The sequence below is a fragment of the Sorex fumeus genome, unplaced genomic scaffold, assembly GCF_029834395.1.
Source record: "Sorex fumeus unplaced genomic scaffold, SorFum_2.1 ptg000122l, whole genome shotgun sequence".
Classification (NCBI taxonomy): domain Eukaryota; kingdom Metazoa; phylum Chordata; class Mammalia; order Eulipotyphla; family Soricidae; genus Sorex; species Sorex fumeus.
The window spans coordinates 53,733,211-53,751,823 of NW_026606179.1; the positions used below are offsets into that span (position 1 = coordinate 53,733,211).

An 18,613-nucleotide genomic window follows, 5' to 3' on the forward strand; every position below is an offset into this window, starting at 1 on the left:
AGAGAATATGCTGAATGAAGTCAGAGAGAGAGGGTCAAATACATAAGGATCTCTCTCATACTTGAAATACAAAGACACACAGTAGGAGAATAACAATTAGACAGTGAGACTGAGAACAGTCTGTGAGGAGGATGTAGGGTGAAGGGATGCTGATACTGATGGTGGGTATGGTTTTGTAACAATTTATGCCTGAAACTATTATTAACAGTATTGTAAATCAAGATGCTTGAAAATAAATTGAAAAAAGAAGTAAGTAAGTAAAGGCCCTCCCGTTGTTCATCGATTTGCTCCAGCGGGGGCCCAGTAAAGTCTCCATTGGAAACTTTGTTGTTACTGTGTCTGGCATATGGAATACTCTCGTAGCTTGCCGGGCTCTCCGAGTGCAAATAAATGTTATCTTTAAAAATGAGTTATATTGCAGTAACAATTGTTTTTGCTTTGACATGTTACATCACACCGTGATTTCACATATGTCAGTTATTAAACTTAACTATATTTTCCCACCCCTGAAACATGGGGGTGGAAAAGTGTTTTAGCCATATTGTGCTGATACTTTACTTTGCTTATTTGGGATTTGAGGCAGACCCAAGACCCAACAGGAGCTTTTAGTTTGCATTAGAGACCAAATACAAATGTTTATTGCAGCATTGTTTCCACCAGCAGAGAGAGAGAGAAAAGAGGTTGGGGGCTGGAGTTCTAGTACAGCACATAGGGCTTTTGCCTTGAACATGGCTGATACAGGTTCAGTCCCCAGCATTCCATATGGTCCCCTTAGCACTACCAGGAGTAATTCCTTAGTGCAGAGCCAGGAGTTACTCCTGAGCATCATGTGACCCAAAAAGCCAAAAAAAAAAAAAAAAAAGAAAGTCACGAATGTTAGGTAGTACATACACAGATACTTTGCTATTCATATTTTTTTTCTGAAAATATAAGAAAATGCCTGGGCCAGAAAAGATATTGAATACTGACAAGAATGACTGGTAATTAAGAGACCTTTTTCATGTTAAGAGAACTGTGCAGCATGTGAAGGGGTGAAATCTTGCAGTTTGTTGCAACTTGGATGGAACTGGTGGGTATCTTTTTAAGCAAAGAAAATCAGGGAATAAAAATACCTGATTTCACTCACCTGTATTGTGTAGAGCTACAGGGTAAGTAAACTACATTGAACAATGACAGACTCTTGACATTAGATTATAAAGCTGTTATTACCAAGTGGGTTGGACTGTGGAGGAGGAAGAGGTGGAGTACAAGTCACAAAAGGACATTGGTGGAGGGTCCAGGCCACTTTGGTGATGATGAGGTGTGATAACTATACATCAAAACTTTCAATGTTGCCACCAGTGGAACTGTTACCTGAACTGAAAGAAAAGAAGGGAAAAGAAAAGAATAGGCCTGGGAGATACTGACGATTTCCTGCAAGGTGGTGGTGACACTTGAGCAGAATCTTTGTGCATAGAGAATGAAAAAGTGGGTTAAGTTATAAACCTAGCTAATGGAGACATTCTAGCTAATGATTTCTTCCTTGATGTTTTCTAGAGAAATATGAAACGCAATGGGAGTCGGAATTGTTTGAATAGAAGAAGTAGGTTTGGTTCTCGCGAAAGAGACTGGCTGAGAGAAGATGTGAAGAGAGGTTGTGTTTACCTCTATGGAGCAGAGACAACCACTGCCACTACAACTTCCACCTCCACCGACTTGCATCTTGTCCTGTGCACAGTAGAGACCCCAGCATCAGAGATCTGTGCCGGAGAGGGAAGGGAAAGCCTTTACTTACAGCTTCATGGAGATCTGGTCAGGTATGTTCTCAGTATTGCCGCTCTAATGCTGCCTCAATCTACCGAAACGTGTGTTTCTGCTTGGAAGGGGGTTCTAGGGTTATAATGATGCTGAAACTGATGTGGATTGTGGAGAGTCCCTATGCTTGTTAAAAAGAATTGCCCTTGGGATCGTGGACTTTATGATCCTTATGTTTGAAAATGACCTGAGTATGCAGAAAGTTTTTATATGATCCAGTGATTCCTCTTCTTGGCATCTGCCTCCAGAATGAAAACATTAACTCGAAAAGATATTTACACAACTGTGTTCATTGCAGCGCCAACTATGATAACCAAGATAAAAAAAAATAACACAAGTGTTCAGTGACAGATGAATGAATAAAGAAGTTGTGGTTAATGTACACAGTGGAATGCTGTGAGGCTATAGGAGAACATGAACTCTTCCATTGTGCATAAGTGAAATAAGTCAGAGGGAGGAGGACAAATACTGGGTGCCCACACTCATCTGTGCTATGTAGCGGAGGGGGAAAAGCCAAGGGAAAGGACTGTACTGAATGATGACAAACCCTTGGTCTTGGATTACCAAAGAGTGGGGAAAAGAGCGGGGGTCAAGGAGGAAGTGGACAGAAGTGACTGAAGGACAGTGGTGGTGGGTCTTGGGCACTTCGGTGGTGGTGAAGGTGCAGTCATTGTGTCAAAACCCTAAACAGCAACACTGTTGTATTACCTAAAGTACAGTAATAATAGAGAGATGCTCAACAGGCTCTCAGTACTTGCGATGCGTGTAGGAGTCCCTGGTTTGATTCCTGGCACAACAGGATCTCCTGAGCACTGCCAGCAGTGAGCCTCAAACATAGAGCCAGGAGACACCCCGAGCACCACTGGGTGTGAGTAAAAAAAAAGAACAAAATGATGAGTTAATTACAAAATAAAAAATTAAAAAGAATACTTAAAAATTCAATGGGCTGGAACGATAGCACAGTGGGTAGGGCGTTTGCCTTGTACACGGCCAACCCGGCCGACCTGGGTTTGATTCCTTCGCCCCTCTCACAGAGTTCGGCAAGCTGCCTAGAGTATCTCGTCTGCACAGCCAAGCCTGGCAAGCTACCCGTGACATATTCGATATGCCAAACACAGTAACAAGTGTCACACTGGAGACGTTACTGGGCCCGCTCCAGCAAATCGATGAACAACGGGAGGACAGTGACAGTGATTTAAAAATTTATCTGTGAAGGAAAGTTTGATCATTATCTTACTTAGATTACACTCCAAGACAGACCTCTAAATTTAAGATTTTTTTACTGTTGGGAGTAAGACAGGAAGCTCTCATTTACACCTGAAAATGTGGCAATAATAGTAACACCTTTAGCTGAGCTAAAAATTGATGTTATTTCAAATGTCTAACATGAGGTTTATTATGCATTCCTCTAGGATTTAGACTAATACCTTAAAAAGTAGGTTAGCATTTGAATGTTTTCCTTGTTCATCAGTTAACTACATTTCTTAAATCTATTGTAAAATGAAAGGATCAGAGTGGGTGATCCTTAGGCTTTTCTAAATCTTCACACTGATTCAGATCTAATTTTATCAGGTGGAAAGCCTTGACCTAGATTATAGCTTGTAGTGACTGAGGGAATTCACTTAAACATTCCACTTGTGCTGGATTATATGTACATGCAAGGTATTGGAAGGGTGGGGGAAACTGCACAATTGTTAGCGTGCTACTACTGGTTACGTTGTTAGCTGTGCTATAATTTACTTTTGTGAATCTACACTGTACTTAAAATAGGGAGTTCTTTTGCCATGGTAAATTTGTCATGAGGTAATGCCTTGAAAATACAGTTGATGGGGCTGGAGTGATAGCACAGTGGGTAGGGTGTTTGCCTTGCACGCAGCCCAACCCGGGTTCGATTCCCAGCATCCCATATGATCCCCCGAGCACGGCCAGGAGTAATTCCTGAGTACATGAACCAAGAGTAACCCCTGTACATCGCTGGGTGTGACCCCAAAAGAAAATAAAATACAGTTGATTAGACAATTAGATAACCCTGTTGAAGAATGGTGGTTTTAAAAAACAGATATGTTTTTATTGCTGGAGTAGGAATTCAAGAAGTCTCATCCAAGTAAAGAATGATGACAACGATGATGATGATGGATTTTGGCTAATGTTAAGAGCTTTCTTTTGCTCTTCTGTATGCTGAGTGTTTTATGCACATTTCTCATTTGATGCTCATGAGAATCTCAAGGGGGTCAGGTAGATCATTCCTTTGAGATGAGGAAAGCATAGTGAGTAACTTGCCCCATGTCAGGCATGTACTGCCAGGCAGTCAGAATGCCTGAGTCATCCCGATGGATGGTGGCTGCTGGAGCCCAGGCCCTGAGAGCACTGCTGCACGGTGTCTCTTTGCATGATAGAAGCGCTGCTAGTGCAGGGGTTAGAGCACAGGCGGGTGTCTCTAAGGTAGCTGACAGCTGAAGGCAGTGTCTTTTTATGAACTTTTTTTTTTTGGCCACACCCGGTTGTGGCTCTGTTCTCAGTGATCACTCCTGGCTGGCTTAGGGGACCTTATGGGCTGCTGAGGATCAAACCCAGGTCGGCCCTGTGCAAGGCAAGCACTCTACCCACTGTGATATCTGTTGGACCTTTTAACTTTTCTTTGGTTGCTAAATGATAATAATAAGGTTCATTATAGAAATTTATGAAAATTTAAAAAGTGTACAGAGAAGACAATTTTCAGTGCATATGGATTACTGATAATTACTTCTTATGCTTTTTGTGGAATGCTTCTTTGATCCTCACAGTGGATCTTCTGAGAGAACTATTACCCCATTTTGTAGAAAAGGAAATTGAGGCTGAAAACTGTTAAGCATCTCAACTAGTAAGCTCCTTTCTTACTATTGTTCAGCTTGTAGGTAGTGGAGCTGGAATTATTGAACAATTTTTTTTTTAAATTGTGGTATTGAGGATGGAACCAGGACTTCACACATGAAAATCAAGTGTTCTGGAGTTGGGCCAGACTCTTGTCTCTTGAGCTGGAAATTGGACCTTGGTATTCTGAAAATAAATTTCATATATTTTCCACTCTTCAGAATAATATATTTTCCCATATCTTTTTGGAATGAGTTTGTGTAAACTTTTGAAAAGGCACTAGGGTTGGGCCACACTCAGCAGTGCTCACTGGCTATTCCTGGCTCCTGGCTCTGTCCTCAGGGACCACACCTAGCAGTACTTCAGGGATCAAAAGTGGTGCTGGGAATTGAACTGATGTCAGTTGCATGTAAGGCAAGTGCCTTAACCTGACTGTACTCTCTCCAGCCTCAGTTTGTATAATAATATTAATAATTCCTATTATTTTTCCTTTTGGGTCACACTCAGAGATGCTCAGGGGTTACTCCTGGCTCTTCACTTAGGAATCACACCTGGCAGTGCTCTGGGCACCATATGGGATGCCAGGGATTTGAACCTGGGTCGGCTGTGTGCGAGGCAAATGCCCTCCCTGGTGAACTATCACTCTGGTCCCAGTTTGTATAATTTCTTAAAATATGAACCATACTCTATTTGATTTTATTTACTGCCTTACTTCAGCTAATTTCCTGGTGTCAATGAAAATTTCCATGATGTTGATAAATTAAAAATTACAAACTAAAGTAGAAAAAAATTGAGGTTATTGATGGAATAATAAGAAAAGAGAGAATCATATAATTTGCTCCTACATGAATGTATCTGGAAAGTAGCATGCTGAATTAAGTTAGAAGGAGAGGGACAGATATAGAATGATTTCTCTCATATGTAAAGTATGGAAACAAACATAATTAGGGAGTAGCAAGTGGCCCAAAACAATAGAACCTGAGAATTGGTCTTCAGAACTGAGTGTATCCAGTGGGGTGGAGGTGGGGTCTCGGGTGTTGGAGGATGTGATGCTGGAACATTGTACACATGAAACCCTGTCATCAACAGTATTGTATATCAGCGTGCCTAATATATAAGAACATTTTTTTAAAAGTTGAGATTAAATGAATAGTGTTGAGTAGGAAACTTGGAACCAGAATTTGTGAGTTCACATCTTGGTTCTAAATAAGCTTTATGCCTTAGCTAACTACTTTGTAAAGTGGTGGATGATAATACTTACATTATAGAGTTTTCACCTGGATTAAAATAATTTAACATATTGTGAAGTTTAAATAAGTTAACACTTATAAAGCAGCACTTCTTAAATTCTACTGTCTAACTTGGGAATGTGATAAAATAGAGATTCTGATTTAGTAGGCTTTGGTGGGAGCTGAGATTCTATGTATCCGTTCAGCTCCTAAACAATAGTCTACATTTTGAGTGGAAAGGAAATAAATTATTTAATGATGCTTGGTACCTAATAAGTGTTTAGCAAGTGTTGCTTATTTGTATTGTATCAAATAAGTTAGCTCTTTGAAAGCAGTTTTGGGAGGACTTCACCTTTGTTACTATATCCTCAAATTGTTGGTTTCCCTGGGCTGACTTCTAGAAGTCAGATTACTGGGGCTAAAATTACCCTGTGCTGTTTTAAACTATTCCTTTTTCCTTAATCTTTTTAATTCATGGACTTGTCACTTGAATATAGTTGAAAGATTACTAATTCATAGAATTTCAGCCTTTGAAGGAGCCTTAGATCATCTACTTGTGAAATGACATCCCCCCCAGTCTAAGAACACCCCTCCCCATACCTTTCTATTTGTCAGTATAAGTTGGATCAGTGTATTCTGATTGTCACAGCTCTTGGGGAGACTTAACAGCATTTAGAGGATAAAGGCCAGAGAGTCTTACTGTCCACAGTGCGGGGCGGGGGGAGGGGGGAGGAGTAGCGGGGCTGAAGAGGGACAACAGTTTTGTATAATAAATAATTGTCCCGCTCAGAAGGCCAGTAACTTCCCAGTGGAATGAATCACTATCGGAGGCCATTTCCATTGCTTTGTAGATGTAAAACCTGGAAAGCAGATAAAACATGTACCCACAGTTGCCAGTGCTAAGAACTATAGTGGGAACACACATGCCTCCTCCTTTCCTCCTCTCCTCATCCTCCCTCCCTCCTTCCTTCCCTCCCTTCCTTCTTTTGCCTCCCTTCTTTTCTCTTTTCCTTCCTTTCAGTTTTTTTTTTTTTTTTTGCTTTGTTTTGTTTTTTTGTGTTTTGGGCCATACCTGGCAGTGCTTGGAGATTACTTCCAGCAGTGCTGAGGGGACCTTGTGGTGCTAGGGACTCCAGCATGAAAAGCATATGCTCCAACTCATTGAACTATCTCCCCAACTCCTTACTCCTTAATTTGCTTTTTATTGTGCTAATACTGGTTCACAGAAATGTAAATGTTTGTATAAACAACAAAGTGCCAATTTTGTTTGACTAAGGTCCATTTAAGTCTGCTGTTCCTTACATGATAATGTTTAGCTTGCATTTTATTGAACTTTTTTGGTGATAAATGACTCACTAGTGAAGCTGGTATGATCATTAATTTCTTTTTGAAAAGTCATTGTTAACGATATCAGAGTGCTATTTGACAGCTAGTATTTACTTTTATTTTTATTTTTTTCTTTTTACTTCTATACTTAGTCATCAGAGTGACTTCTGTGGTTGATTTCTATGTTTGATAATCTTTTGTTTTCATTGTTTGGGCTTCATCTCGCAATGCTTGGGGACTGCTTCTGGCTCTGTGCAGTGTCTGGGATTGAACCCGGGCCTCCTGCTCAGTGGTCGAGCTATCTCTGATAGACTATTTTGATAGTCTATCTTTTATGATATGTTGAGAAGCAGCAAGGTATATATTAAAGAACTAAACTGGGATCAGAGTGATAGTACAGCAGGTAGGGTGCTTGCATCGCATATGGCCAACCCAGCTTTGATCCCTGGCGTCCCATATGGTTACCTGAGCACTGTCAGTCGTAAACCCTAAACACTGCTGAGTGTGGCCTCCTCTCCTTCTACTGCCCCCCTCCCCCCTTAAAAAAAAAACAAACATGAACTCATACCCTTGGGATTTGTAAATTCTAATTTTGCAAATTAGACTGACCTGGGTCGCTCAGAAATTATTAAAAAAAATTCCCCCTTGTTGCTGTTTTTGTTGACCAGGAGACGACATGCTTTGCTGTGGATGCTGGTATATGTACCTCTGGGCCCTGCATTTACACAGGCTGTTGTGATGCTGTGGAGCCCAGTCGCCAGTGCAGAGCCGTATGAGCCGTGCACATACGGGTGTCACTGGGCTTTAACTCATGTGCTTATGTTTGCAAGGCAGATGCTTTCAGCCGTTGTTTACTGTATGTCTGTATGTGTTTCTGCACAGAATTCACACATACTAGGCATGTGCTATACTGAGCCACATCCCCCATCCTGTTTTCCCATATTTTGATGCAACAGAAGTACTATGAAAATTCATTCTGCTAACCACAGAGAAAGGAAAAAGCTTTTGCTGGTTTCTGTTTCATAGCTCAATGTATTACTCACTAAATAATTTACTTTTATTGGCAGTTTCTTGTTTTTACATGTTGATGCTACTGAAGTTAGCTTGCATTGTCTAGTTGTTGGCAGGTCGTCATTTAACTGGTATTTTTCTTTCTTAATATTTATTCCAGTCCATGTGGTTTACTGCAGTGTAATAGTGTCAACAGCCACTGGAATTTCCATAGATTTCACCAGTTAATAACGGGCTGGCCCTAAACCAGACTCTTTCCTTTGTTTTTTGTCTTATTATTTATTGTACCACTTAGGACTGTGCTTGCAGGGGACCGTGTGGCACCAGGAATCAAACCTGGAGTTCCTGTGTGTAAAGCTGCACTCCAGTCCCCTGAGCCCTGCTCTTTAGATTCCTGCTGCTCTTATGACCAGTTGGCTACCAATTTGCAGGTTACCAGCACCTCTTTAGGTTCAGGATTTCACTAAATGACTCATAGAACTCAAGAATGCTAAATCTGCAGTTACAGTTTCAGCAATAAAAACGATCCACATGAGGACATGGAGAGGGTATTGTCTAGGTGTGTCCTGGATGTAGAATTTCCTTGTCCTCTCTCCATGTGGCCCTCCGTATCAGATATGTTCACAGCCCCTCACCCCAGGAGATCTCACAGACTTTGATACAGAGTATTTATCAGAGTATTTATTAGGGTTTCAGTATATAGGTATGGTTGAGTGAATCATTGACTATATGGATCAGCTCCGCATCTAACCCCTTCTCCTCTGCCCGAGGTTGGGTTGGCTCCAAACTCCAGTACTTTAATGATCACTATTAAGAGTATTTGGTGTTTTTGGTAACCCAGCTCCACCTTGCATCATTGCATTTTGTAGCATAAACTCAGAAGTGACCCAGGGAGCTCATAGTTAATTAGACACACTCATGACTTAGGTTATTCCAACTTTCTCTCCCAGAAACCAGGAATAAAGACCAATAAGAATTTATCAGATAATAATGATGCATTAAAAATAGTATAATTTTTATTATATGGCATATTAGACTCAATGAGGTGCACTGAGTTTTAAATTTTAAACACTGCTTAGATTTCTTGTTATAAGTAGCATAAAGTGCTTTGACCTCTCTTCTACATAAATTATGTTGGCTATATAAAATAATTTGCTTTAAAAAACGTCAAGGCTATTAATGAACAATTAATGAACACTCAAGTTAACACAGGTCCAAACCCTGGAGTCTGAACCTCATTTTTAAATTTTCAAAATAGAGCTTTGTAAAATGTACAAAGTGTCAGTTCTGAAATAGACATTCGACTGAAGGATCATCATCATGACTCTCTATATTATCTTATGTAGGGTCGATTTTATGGAACCACCAAGCCATGAGGGGGGGCCCAGGGCTACTCCCAGCAAGACTTGGGCAGCTCACCAGAGCTCAACATGAGGGCCTAAGGTGCTGTAGTGTGCAGATTCTTTTTTTTTTTTTTTTATTGAGTCATCATGAGATGCCCAGTTACAAAGCTGTTCATGATTGGGTTTCAGTCATACAATGGTCCAACAACCATCCCTCTACCAGTGTCCATTTCCTACCACCAGTTTCCCTAGTTTCCCTCCTGCCACCCCTACTCCCACTCTGCGCAGCTTCTGGAGGTGCTCAGACCTCCAAGCCACATCCAGCCTTGCCCTGGGACTTCCAGGGCTATAGCCAGCGATGCTCTGGGTTGGGGGGGCTGCTGAGCATGCAAAGCACCCTGATCTCTGTGCTATCTTCCTGAGCCTGTGTAATTGATTTTAACATTTGCACATATTACCTTTGTACATCACTAGGGGCTGAGTTTTAATCCTAATTTGATGTTGAAATTCCGTTGGGCAGTGTTAGGGTCTCTGATACAATTCATTGTTCTCTGTGTTGGAGTTTTATTAATGTGTACTTTCACCTCCCACTTTTAACTAGAATTATTGTGAAATAACCCTTGGAGTGATATTTATTCTTCTTTCACAGTAACTTAATTGTGGGTGCTATTTGGAGCAACTCTTCACTACTGCTGTGGGCTAAGAGCTGTTGCAAACAGTACTGTATTGGCTGATTTGGAGAAAAATAACCATTGGCACATGTATTCAGAATTGCAAGGGCCATTGTACCTCTTAGTAGCTTCAGGAACAAGCAGACGTTTACAGTAGTCTTCGTTATCTGTCCAGAAAGCAGTAATGAAAGTATTTAAAATGGTTCAGGGAACCGTTCATTGCCAAAATTATTTTTTCCTACACTTGTTTTGTAGTATATAATTTTCCTTTGATTTGTGAGAGATTTAACAAATAGCTCATTACCAGCTTGTAAACTTTTGGAACTTTAAAATACCAAGTTGGTGTGTAAGCATGTTTGTAGCATTCACCACCCTGTACTCACGGCACTCTTAAGCAAATGAGGACATAAAATTAGTTCCTCATTTTACTTTCTTTTGTAGTTCTTGAACTATTTCTTTTTTATGTTAATATTTATGTTAATAAGAACAGATGTGGGATTGGATCTTCTTTTCCTTCTCCCAATAGGAAAATTCTTTTTTGGGGTAGAAATAAACAGAGAGAGTTTTCAGAATCTATAGGACCTTTTAATTGATTAATTTTATTTTATTTATTTTTGGGAGGAGTGCCACACTCAGTGCTGTTCAGAGTTTATACCTGGCTCTGTGTTCAGAAATCACTTCTGCTGGGGCTCAGGAGCAAACGAACTACTGGGGATCTAACCCAGGTCAGCCACGTGCAAGACAGACACCTTACCTGCTGTACTCTCCCAGGCCCCAAGTATAGAATCTTTTAGACAGGAAATCTGATCATGTAAAACATGACAGATTGAGCTAGTAATGTTAGAGTTTTTTATTCATCCTGAGTATGTATGTGATATTTTAACTTTTGGTATTTGTTTATCTGGGGGCTATACTTAGCAATGTTCAGGGCTGTGCTCAGGGGACCATATGCAGTGCTGGAGGTTGAACCAGTGTTGGCTCCATGCAAGACAAGCACCTTAACCTGGTTTGCTCTTGTGGTATTAAGATATATAAATGCATTGAATTCTGTATCCTAAAATAGCAGATGTTAGGTGGAATCTGTGTATCTTAGTAAGGTCTCTTGGATGTCTCATCTACTCATTTCTGAAAGACCCTAAAGGTCAACTGGCTTTCATCTGTTTGGGTCTACACCTTGGGTCAATACTCCAGGGCTACTCCCCATTTATGGGACCCATTTATGCTGTGCTGAGGATCAATCCAGGGCTTTCTGGATGCCGAGAAAGCATGGACTCAACTCCTTTGAACTGTCCTCCCAACTGGGTCCTGTCAGAAGTCTGAAAGCCCAAGACAAACAGCTCTCTAGCTTGAAGTGAGTCTGTTTCTCACTGGGTCTGTCTCCTTAGGAAGGCTCCTCCTCATTTTCAGTCCAGGTCGACTTGGGCAGCTGAGCTGTGTTCTGGGCCGTCCTGTCCCCAGAGCAATCTCTGGTAAAGCTAATCCTTCTTGACATTTGAAGATAGATAGTTCTTTGTGTTCTTGGTCTCCTCTAGGTTGATCTTCATATTACAGGATATTACAGAACTAATTGACCTTTCCAGGATATAGTTTATTAGAAATTCTGATAAAATGCATCCTTCCTGGAAGTCTACCCATTGCCCTATGAAAATACTGCCATTAGCCCTTTGTGAATTTTAATTTTGGTTATAAGTTAATTGTAACTTAATGATGTTTTATTCTGCAAAGCTTATTATCCTTTTCTATTACATTTAATATTTATTGGTCTTTGTAGGCTTTTATTTCTTTAGTGATTTCCCCATGTAGTAGTACTGAGTTTATTTCATAGCTGATGAAATCTGTATGTTAGAAGTACAGTAGTAGTCAAAAGGGTTTCTGTTTTATGTTTCTTTTTGTTTTTTCTAATGAATGTCAGTATGGCTTCTGTTCCTGAATTATCATTTTGAGGGCCAGAGGAATAGTTCAGTGGACTGGAACAAAGGATGCAAGAGGCCCAACTTTCATCCCAGACACTTCATATGGTCCCCTAAACGCAGCCAGGAGTTACCCCAGAGCATTAAGTCAGGGATAATCCCTGGGCAGTATTGGAGGAGGACCAAAAACAAAAAAGAAAGAAAACGAATTCTTTTGATACATTTATATGTAGCTTCTTAACATTTCCATTTTGTCTTTCAATTTTTTAAACTTAAATCCTATTGCCAACCATGTTTTCTCAATTGTTAACCATAGAATAAACATGTTCTTTCCTGTCCTTTTACCAGGATGGAAGATATATCATTTTCTTCAAAGTTAATAAAAAATCATAATTTTTCTAAAGAAAAACCCTTTTTTCCCCCTTGGGCTATACCCAGTGGTGCTCAGGGCTCACTTCTGTCCCTGTGCTCAGGAGTCTTTCCTGGTGGTACTTGGGGGTTCATATGCAGGATTGGGGATTGAACTGGGGTCAGCATCATATAAGGCCTTACCTTCTGTATTGTTTTGCTAACCTTCAAAGTATTTTATGTCTGTATGATTTTAAATATGCATTGTCATTCACTAGTGCTGAAGCGATAGCACAGTGGGTAGGGCATTTGCCTTGCAAGCGGCCAGCATGGCTGACCTGAGTTCGATTCCTCTGCCCTCGGAGAGCCCAGCAAGCTACCGAGAGTATCTCGCCCACACGGCAAAGCCTGGCAAGCTCCCCATGACGTATTCGATATACCAAACACAGTAACAAGTCTTACAATGGAGACATTATTTGGCCCACTCCAGCAAATCGATGAACAGTGGGAGGACAGTAACAGTGACAGTGTCATTCAAGTCCATAACATGACTATTAGACATCCTGCTTTTATCTTTCAGCCAGGAGTAGGGAATAGAATGCTTTATGGACATTCATAGGCCATTTTTTTCTAATTTTTATGTAATATTCATAATATCTCCTGGGACATAGTAACTGTATCCTGGGACATAGTCACTAACACAAAGTCTACATTGCTAATTTTGTGTGCAGCTTATAAATAAGTCAGTTGTGGCCTGATGTCACCTGTTATTTCTTTAATTTTGCTGCTTGTAAGTTTGAACTAGAAACATGTAGAGAATGAACCCTGTGGGGGTTCCTGAGACTCTGAAGAGATATTTGAGGTTAAAATTGTTAAAATTATTTTATAATAGTAAGGTATTTCCTTTTCACTTTCATTCTCATTAAGTGCAACAGAGAAGTTTCTGCAAAAAAAGTCAAACAGGGTTGGAAATGGGGCTCAAAGGGCTGAAGCACATGCTTAGTAGATAGAAACTGCCACTAGAAGAGACTGAGCAATGAGGAGCCCCCAGCACTGTTGGATGTTTCCCAGAAATGGAAACAGGAAAAGAAGTAAAGCTGTAATTCTTATCGTTTGTTTAATTTTGGAATATATACATCTCGCCTGCACAGCAAAGCCTGGCAAGCTACCCGTTTTGGATATGCCAAACACAGTAGCAGCAAGTCTCACAATGAAGACATTACTGGGTCCGCTCGAGCAAATCGATGAACAATGGGAGGACAGTGGATACTTCAGAAGATACCATATTTATTAACATGCTATTTTTTTTAAAATTTAAAAATGAATAAATGTTTGAAAATTCTTTATTTTAGTAACATTCTTCACTCAGTAACTATCAGGAAACAGTTGGGGTCTTAAAGGCTATAAGGGAGTCTGAGAACAACAGCTTGGGGAGCCGTCTATGCACATGATTGGATCGTATGGTATTCGCGAGCACCCTGATGATGATGATGATGATGAGGAGGAGGAGGAGGAGGAGGAAGACAGGAAACAATTTTTAAAAAGTATTTTCATTACTTACCAGTTTTTTTTTCTTCTTTTTACTGTAGAAGACTGGACCCTACGGAACGGCCACTTCAGATCGTCTATGATTACTTATCCAGACTAGGGTTCGAGGACCCTGTGCGCATACAGGAGGAGGCGACAAATCCTGACCTTGGCTGCATGCTCCGGTTCTATGGTGGTAGGAGTCCCTGCCTGCCTTTGGTGCCTTTGTGGATCTGCTCACTGCTTTAAGTAGAACATTTGTGCCTTAGTGTTTGAATATATATACACACACATATGTATATATATGTATATATATATTTATATATACATTTTTTTAAATAGACGTTTTTGCACTGTGGTGTACCGTACTGTTGCTGACAGGGTTTCATACTTAACACTTGACCACCTTTCATTCAGCACCACCTCCTCCTCCCTATTGAATGCTTCTCTCCACCATAGATGTTGCCCACTCCCAGTTTTATTCGTCAGCCCCCTCAAAGGGCATGTTTCCTACTGAATACTCATTTTCATGTTTCCTTTGTCTTCGGGTATTCATTATTCCACCGTTATGTTTTTTTCATATCCCGCATGTAAGAGAGATCATTTTGTGTCGAATATTTAAGGAAGTAGTAGTCCTTTCCTTATTAAATTTTTGCTCTTTTTTTTTGTTGTTGTTGTTGTTCTAGTGCATTGCTATTTTACTGGAATTGTTTTATCTTTGCCAGAATCTTGATAAAATTATGCTTTTAATATCACTTTTATTTTCAAGTTCCTTAGAAATGCTCAGCTATAGTTGGTCATTCTCATATATGACCTAACAGTTTGAGGGCTGCATCTCTCAGATGTGTGTATTGTTGAATTTGGTGGACTTTCACTGTAGGATGTTTTATTTTTAGTTCTCTCTGGGTACAATTTTCCAGCAACAGTTTTTCACCTTATGTTTCAAAAATAAAATGTAGACTTTTTTTTTTTGAGTCACACTGAGCAGTGCTTAGTGGCTATTCCTGACTCTGTACTCGGGTCACTCCTGGCAATGTGCTCGGAAACCATAGGTGGTATTAGGGATTCAAACAGAGTCAACCACATGCAGAGCAAGTGCCTAAGCCTCTGTACTATCTCTCCAGCCTCCCAATTTGGACTTATTAAATCAGACAATTTATGAATATTACTTTTCACCTGGACTGGAGCAATAGCACAGCGGGTAGGGTGTTTTCCTTACACACAGCCAACCCGGGTTCAATTCCTCTGTCCCTCCCGGAGAGCCTGGCAAGCTACTGAGAGTATCCCGTCTGCATGGCAGAGCTTGGCAAGCTCCCTGTGGTGTATTCGATATGCAAAAACAGTAACAAGTCTCACAATGGATATGTTACTGGTGCCTGCTCGAGCAAATCGACGAACAACGGGAGGACAGTGCTACTTTTCACCTATGGTTAATTATCAGAGCTACTGAGTACCATTTATTGAGTTCTTTCTGTTTTTATGTTCATATATTAGCTAATTTACTTATTACCTTTGTTGTGTTAACTGTATAATCAGTTTATAGTGAAAAAGAGAGAAGTTAGGTAACTTTCCAAGGTCATGCACTTATCACCCAATAGTTTTGAAAAAAAAAATAGCCCATTTATCAAACAACTAAGTAAATTATCTGTGTATGTAGGCACATAGCCATTGACTTAGATTCCCGGATATCCTTGCTCAGTTTATTCTCTGGATACTGGTTCTAATTTTAGTTTTAAATTTAAATATTTTTCATTTTTATTATTTAGGTAACTTGGTTGCAATAGTACTAACATTCATAGTTTTGATGTGCAATGTTACTGCACCTTACCCATGACCCAAGTACCCAAGCCCCTGCACCAATTTCTTTTTCCCTTGTTAGTCGCTGCTGTTCCACACCCAGCACCATGGTACAGGAACCCTTTACCATCTTATGTCTCTCTCTGCATATTTGTTTTTGGGTCTTTGGGCCATACCCAGTGGTGGACAGGGCTTATTACTGTAAACCACAGATGAATGAGTAACTCAAGGATCACTCCTGGTGGTGCTCTGGTAACTATCAGTGATGGGGCTGGAAGCGGGATCTCTTTTTTACAAGGCAAGCGCCCTAACCCCCATACTGTCTCTCTAGCCTCTACTTTTTAGGTATGTTTTTTGGCCTCCCATGCAGAGCACAGGAAGTGTGGGTACCCTTCTGAGTGATTTTTGGCCAACCTGGCTGGTGGTTGAGTGCTTGGGTCAGAGGATGTGGTGCTGCAGTTCTGGCTATTATCTGGGACATCGTGGCAGTGTTCGGGCGACTCTAGGACTAAACCTAGAGAGACTTTGGGGGCTTCCAGGGCTGCATCCTGAGTGTTCCCAGAAGTATGTGTTGCCTGGGATCTATCTGGAGTTGGCTGCAGATGCACTTTGACACCTGTACTCTCTCTAGTTCCTGAATATCTCTTGATATTATTCTTGAGACATAATATCATAAGCCATTTTTTAAATTAAATCCATTGCAGAATATACTTTATCTCATTAAATTTTTATTCATGTATTTTTTAGGGCTGGAGTGATAGCACAGTGGTAGGATGTTTGCCTTACAAACGGCCAACATGGCCAACCCGAGTTCGATTCCTCCGCCCCTCTTGGAGAGCCCTGCAAGCTACCGAGAGTATCTCGCCCGCACGGCAGAGCCTGGCAAGCTATCCGTGATGTATTCGATATGCCAAACACAGTAACAACAAGTCTCATGGTGGAGACATTACTGGGCCCGCTCAAGCAAATCGATGAACAATGGGAGGACAGTGACCGTGGACCGTATTTTTGTATGGGACACTCACTAGTAGAGCTTGAGGGCCTGGGGCCACTCCTGTCAATTCTTTCCTGCACCCCTTATTCCCCCTTCCTCTCTTCCCCCCCAATATACACTTTATTTAAACACTGTGGTTTACAAAACTGTTTATGCTGATTTGTTACAGACATTCAGTGTTCCAACACCAGTCTCACCACCACTGTCACCTTCTGTCTACCATTGTCTCCATTTTCCCAGCCACCCCTCAAGCCTGCCCCTGTAGCAGGCCCACAATAATTTGTTTTATATTGCTTGTTGCCACTAAATAGCTAACAGGATGTTCAAAATATATTTCCATAGAAGAAAATCTGTGAAAATTATTGTATCTCACCATCGGGCTATTAAGTCCTTGTCTGAGGGTTTACTAAGCTGTTGTTACAAGTTAAGCCTTCTGTGCTAATGTTTTTCTTAGTTAAGATTGGTTGGCTTCTTGTGTTACATCCCATCCAGTCTGGTTTGCTACTATTGGGATGTTGTAGAGTTTGGTGATGTGACTTCAGAATATGCAAAATATTTAACTGGGCAGTGTCGGCTGGGAATGGGTGTCTGAGAAATTTATGTGGTTAGTTGATCTCTTTCAAGATTTAGGAGTCTCTGGAAAAAGGCCAGTAGTTGAGCTTTACATGATAGAGACTGTGGGCCATGGGCATGGCTGCTGGGACTTCTGGGAGTGCAGGGAGGTGGGGGAGGTTGCCCATCCCAACTCCAAGAAGGCCTGGGGTTTTCAGCCAAAAGGATCCATGTACCTAAAGTTTTTGCCAGATTCGGGTCTCTGTCAGGCTCAGTCCTGAGGCAGTAGAACCTAGCCGGAGGCCTGGCAGTGGTTTTGGGGTATAGGAGTGGCTGCTGGGGCTTTGGTAGGTGGGAGCTGGCCCACCCCCCTCCAATATCACTCCCCCAAGGTCTCAGCTGGAAACCACTTCTGGTACTTCTTGCCCTAGTGGTTGGGGCCTGATGTTTGGTGTTTGAACTGAGCAATATGGTGCTATTTGGGTCCAGTGGTACTCAGGGGCCAGGAGGGGCACAGAACTGGCAGTATTGGGGGCCAATTGGACTTTCCCTGAAGTTGTTGAGAGCCACCAGAACCACCAACAGTGCTGGGGATCAGACTTAGAGCCTGGCACATTGAATCAGGTGCTCTCCTGTAGGGTAACATTGGTTTGTCCTTTCTGCCTTGCCACAGGGAGCTTAGGTTTATTGGGTTACTCCCATCAGAGTGCTCCCATTCCTCTTTGTATTTGTAATCTCTTTCTTTGTGCTCTTCCCCAACCAGGCAATCACCTTTTTTTTTCTTTTTGGGTCACACCCGGCGATGTACAGGGGTTACTCCTGGCTCTTCACTCAGGAATTACTCCTGGGAATCAAACCCCAATCGGCCTCGTGCAAGGCAAACACCCTACCTGCTGTGCTATAGCTCCAGCCCCTCACCTTTATGCCCTAATTAGACTCTGTTAATGTGTAAATATTGCTTTTCTCTTCTCCTTAAGTCCTTTGCATAGTTAATTCAGAGCAGTGTTCTTTCTGTATAGACACAGAAAGACAGTTAATGCTATGCTTTTGTAACTTGGGAGTTAATTGACTCCAAATAATATTCACTCCTGGGCATCTGTTTTCTCGACTTAAGCCTCAGTTGCCCTTACTTCCTACCACCCAAGAAGCAGGGTCCCGACGAGGGACTGGATAGACCCAGGGCAAGCTGTGAGCTACCCTGGCATTGAAATGGACCAGGCCAACACACCATAATACTTAACTTTAAGTTAAGAGCATGGTC

At 41.3% G+C, this 18,613-nt stretch overlaps 1 protein-coding gene and 1 long non-coding RNA gene across 2 annotated transcripts in view; both read left to right on the forward strand.

Moving 5' to 3' along the window:
• The window catches only part of LOC130043840 (uncharacterized), a 152,217-nt gene that overhangs the window by 86,132 nt on the left and 47,472 nt on the right, over nt 1-18,613 (forward strand). The window lies entirely within an intron of this gene.
• The window catches only part of PHLPP2 (PH domain and leucine rich repeat protein phosphatase 2), a 75,686-nt gene that overhangs the window by 9,601 nt on the left and 47,472 nt on the right, over nt 1-18,613 (forward strand). Inside the window, exons 2-3 of the mRNA XM_056136306.1 lie at nt 1,537-1,796; nt 14,072-14,205. Of these exons, the coding sequence (XP_055992281.1) occupies nt 1,537-1,796; nt 14,072-14,205 (394 nt within the window). The remainder of the gene's footprint in view (nt 1-1,536; nt 1,797-14,071; nt 14,206-18,613) is intronic.